Raw genomic sequence first — 4,793 nt, 5'->3', positions numbered from 1 at the left:
TAGCCAGGATGGTCTCGATCTCCTGACCTCGTGATCCGCCCGTCTCGGCCTCTCAAAGTGCTGGGATTACAGGCTTGAGCCACCGCGCCCGGCCTAGTTATAGTTTTCATTTGAAGTAGCCGGGCAGCTTGACTTTAAGCTCTTGTAGAAGTGTTCCTCTCCTCTTCCTCTTGATAAGCCACAGCCAGTTGCTTCACAGTTTTTCATTAATTTAGCCACTTTTTCTTCTGGCCAAGGTGAATCAGCAATTGGGAACAGAAGAGTCTGCAACTTGCCTCAAAAATCTGAATTTTGCAGCTAACTGCTGCACATATGGTAAATTACAATATTCCTAGTGGCTTCTGAAAGCTGAACTCTGAGCAGTGACCACAGAGGCAGGCCTTGAGAGGAATGCTGACCTTAGTTACTGGTAGAGGCACCCTCATACCGTCTGAACCTTCTGCCTTTGGGCTGTTAGCAGAAGTAACCCTGCCTCCAGCTCCTGGCCATCCAGCTTTCCTCCCCACTTTCCCTTAGTCCCACTGTGGTGAAGCTGTGACCTTATCACATGGCTGCAGGAAGGGGCCAGTCTCTCCTTGGCCAGTTCATCCCGTACACCAAACCCAAAGGCCTGGACTTTTCCCCAGACACCTTTGTCATGAGTCAGTAGGGAGTCCAGGGCGCTTTGACCTGGAAGACCCATTTTCAAATGTCTTCCTCTATAGAAAGTGACCCATGGTTAGTGCCTTGGGTGAGTCGCTTTCTGGGAAATGGAGTAGGGTAAAGGCCTTTGAAGGTCCATCTCTGGGGACGTGACCCAGTGTCAATCTTGGGCACCGTGAGGCTGGAGGATGAGGAGGGAGGCCCCTTCCTCTGGCAAGGAGTGTTGTGTTACTCAAATTTCGAAGCCTGGATATCCCGTTTCTTTGTGGGGAAGCAGATGTTGACCAGCTTGCCTTCCTTCCTTAGGTGGTTTTTTGGCAAAATCCCCAGAGCCAAGGCAGAAGAAATGCTTAGCAAACAGCGGCACGATGGGGCCTTTCTTATCCGAGAGAGTGAGAGCGCTCCTGGGGACTTCTCCCTCTCTGTCAAGTAAGTATTTCCTGCTGCAGTTGCCTGGAATTCTGTCTCTGACTGATCCAAATTGTGAAGCCATCGGTCAGGTGCGTGGCTACACACAAAATGGTGGAGGCTTAGCCTAAACAGTATCTTCATTTCACATTAAAATCCTAATTTCTGGCTCCTCTCAAAATGAGTTCTAGAAGCACTGGATGTAGATTCCCATGTGGACACAGCCTTCAGGAGGTAAGCAGCAGCTCCCTGCAGCCAGCCGGAGCCTGCTAGTTTTCCCTAGTGCCCAGCACTCCTGAGCTTCTGCCCTCTGAGGGATTCCCACAGTTCTCTCAAATGGAATAGTGGAGCGCCTGTCGGCTGCCTTGGCTTGCCTTGCTCAGATCCCCTGGCTTAAATCCACCAGCCCCATCCTAGGCCCTCACAGTCACTTAAGAAGGCTGCTGCAGGGGATTTGGGGCTTGCATTTCCCGGTGGAAAGTTGAGGTGTGAAAGGGAGCAGGTAAGCAGGGAATGGAGAAGACAAGAAGTTCTGCCGCCACGGAGAATTGTGGAGAATAGAAATCAGCACTTGAAGATTCTCAACAATTCGCACCTCATGTGTGAAGTCAGGATTTTGAATTAAATTGTTATTTCTATATGTTTTTTACTTTCAGTTCTTTTCTAGTTAATGTATCATAGGACCCTCCCCAGGAGTCTGACAGATCACTTCATCACTTGTATATAAAGAAGTGATTAGATTCAACATTCAGATCACTATTTAATTTACATTACATTAAGATTGTTTTTGAATGGGGGCTGTAAAACCATTTTCCTTTTATTTTATTTTATTTTATTATTTATTTATTCATTTTTGAGACGGAGTCTCGCTCTGTCCCCTAGGCTGGAGTGCAATGGCATGCCTCGGCACACTGCAACCTCCGCCGCCCAGGCTCAAGCAGTTCTCCCTGCCTGACCCTCCTGAGTACCTGGAATTACAGGTGCCTGGCACCACGCCCAGCTAATTTTTTTGTGTTTTTAGTAGAGATGGGGTTTCACCATATTGGTCAGGCTGGTCTCGAATTCCTGACCTCAGGTAATCATCCACCTCGGCCTCCCAAAGTGCTGGGATTACAGGCATGAGCCACCGCTCCCGGCCACCATTTCCCATTTACAACTGATGTAATGTATGAGACTTTTCCATTTCAAAAATGAACTGACCAACCTGGCCAACGTGGTGAAACCCCATCTCTACTAAAAATAGAAAATAATGCAGGCATAGTGGCACACACCTGTAGGCCCAGCAACTCAGGAGGTTAAAGCCAGAGAATCAGTCGAATCCAGGAGGTGGAGGTTGTAGTGAGGCGAGATGGCGCCATTGCACTTCAGCCTGGGCGACGAGCAAAACTCTGTCTCAAAAAAATAAAAAAAGGCTGGGGGCAGTGGCTCACACCTGTAATCCTAGCACTTTGGGAGGCCGAGGCAGTTGGATCACCTGAGGTCAGGAGTTCGAGACCAGCCTGGCCAACATGGTGAAACCCTGTCTCTGCTAAAAAAAAAATACAAAAATGGCCTGGGCTTGGTGGCATGCATGTGCCTGTAATCCCAGCTACTCAGGAGGCTGAGACAGGAGAATCCGGGAGGAGGATGAACCGAGATCACGCCACTACACTCCAGCCTGAGTGACAGAGCAAGACTGTGTCTCAAAAAAAAGAACGAATGAATGAACTGAGTATCTTATTTGGTTTTAGAACCACATAATGTGTGATTAAAATGTAGATTTTTTTTTGAAATGTAGATTTTAAATTTATAGTTGTGGCCCAGCATGGTGGCTCAAGCCTGTAATTCCAGCACTTTGGGAGGCGGAGGCGGGTGGATTGCCTGAGCTCAGGAGTTCACGACCAGCCTGAGCAACATGGCAAAACCCCATCTCTGCCAAAATCGAAAATTAGCCAGGCGTGGTGGCTCTTGCCTGTAGTCTCAGCTGTTTTGGCAAGATCACACCACTGCACTCCAGCCTGGGGGAAACAGCGAGACTCCATCTTTAAAAAAAAAGAAAAGAAAAGAAAAACTGTCACCTGTCTTTCTCTAGTTTTATGCTGACCCAAATGTAACTGAAACCGTATAAAATGAGGGGAACAAGCAATAAACCACTGGGTGGTGGCCAAAACCACGGGAGCAGCCGCGTGCTCGGCTGGAGGCTGCCTGTTTGCTCAGCAGAAGCTCTCAAACTTCCATTTTCTCAAGTAGAATCTTTTAAGGATTTAATGCATTTATTGTTTTAGAAGCAAAGCAGGTATCATGACTGTCTTTAACAACACACACACACCTTTGCAAAAGAGGTTCAAGAATCAACAGTCTTCAGATGTTTCTTAGTTTTAGGATGTTTTAAGCCTGTGACTTGAAACACAGTAGTTAATATGCTGCTCATTATTGGGGCCCTGGGCTCTTTTAGAAACCACCTGCATTGCATGGGTGGAAGTGGGCCTCTGTGGGGCCAGAAGTGCCGTGGAATATACCCTTGCTAATGAAGCTTTCACCTTCCACATTTTGACTTACATGTAAAGCAGTATTTTTTCCAAATGCGGGGCATCTTGTACTCAGTGGCTTCCTTGAAGCTCAGTGCTGCCACCTGCTGGATTGGTTTTCTGAAGCCTTTAGTTTCCATCAGCTGAAAGACTGAAGGAGAGGAGGGACTCCATTCACTGAACAAGCACTCTTGGAGAATGCTTTTTTTTTTTTTTTTGGAAACAGAGTCTCATTTGTCGCCCAGGCTGGAGTACGGTGGCCCAATCTTGGCTCACTGCAAGCTTTGCCTCCTGGGTGCAAGCGATTCTCCTGCCTCAGCCTCCTGAGTAGCTGGGACTACAGGCACATGCACACGCCACCACACCCAGCTAAATTTTTGTATTTTTAGTAGAGACGGGGTTTCACCGTGTTAGCCAAGATGGTCTCAATCTCCTGACCTTGTGATCCGCCCACCTCGGCCTCCCAAAGTGCTGGGATTACAGGCGTGAGCCACCGCGCCCGGCCGAGAATGCCTTTTTGAGTGCCTGGCCAGGTGAACAGGACAGGCGGAAGCGCCCTGGCTGGGCTGGTGTTCTAGCCAAATATCCTGTGACAGACCCTGTGAGCTAGTACCAGCCAGCCACACTGTTGCCGGGTTTGCTAGCCAGTGTAAAAGGGTGTGATCTGGTGATGGAGAAGCTTTTGGGTTTCGAAGCCTGGGCCTCTTTTATCGTCCCAGTATGTCCTTTCGTTCAGAGACCTTTTCCCCATGAGTGGACCTAAAATTCCTGAACGGAAAACATGACTTTGAACTATTCCCAGTTACGAGAGAATTGTTGAAAGTATTTCCAGCCCTCCTCACCTTCTTCCTGCATATAACATTTTAATTATTTTTTGATTCAAAGGAAGTTAAGTCACACTTCTTTGTCTTAAGTAAGGCTGTTTTATTTGTTAGGGTTCAGGGCACATGGACTGTTTGTTTCTTTTTTTTGAGACAGAGTTTCACTCTTGTTACCCAGGCTGGAGTGCAGTGGTGCAATCTCAGCTCACTGCAACCTCCGCCTCCTGAGTTCAAGTGATTCTCCTGCCTTGGCGTCCCGAGTAGCCGGGATTACAGGCATGCACCACCGCGCCCAGCTACTTTTGTATTTTTAGTAGAGATGGGGTTTCTCCATGTTGGTCAGGCTGGTCTCAAACTCCCGACCTCAGGTGATCTGCCCGCCTTGGCCTCCAAAGTGTTGGGATTACAGGTGTGA

General features: G+C 48.2%; 1 protein-coding gene across 1 annotated transcript in view; it reads left to right on the top strand.

The window, feature by feature from the left end:
- Nucleotides 1-4,793, top strand: part of GRB2 (growth factor receptor-bound protein 2) — an 84,520-nt gene that overhangs the window by 75,234 nt on the left and 4,493 nt on the right. Inside the window, exon 3 of the mRNA XM_011944970.1 lies at nucleotides 949-1,071. Coding sequence (XP_011800360.1) covers nucleotides 949-1,071 — 123 coding nt within the window. The remainder of the gene's footprint in view (nucleotides 1-948; nucleotides 1,072-4,793) is intronic.

The sequence above is a fragment of the Colobus angolensis genome, unplaced genomic scaffold (genome assembly GCF_000951035.1).
Source record: "Colobus angolensis palliatus isolate OR3802 unplaced genomic scaffold, Cang.pa_1.0 Scaffold1, whole genome shotgun sequence".
Taxonomy (NCBI): Eukaryota; Metazoa; Chordata; class Mammalia; order Primates; family Cercopithecidae; genus Colobus; species Colobus angolensis.
The sequence above is the reverse complement of the archived record's forward strand: the minus strand, read 5'-3'. Positions and strand labels throughout refer to the sequence as shown.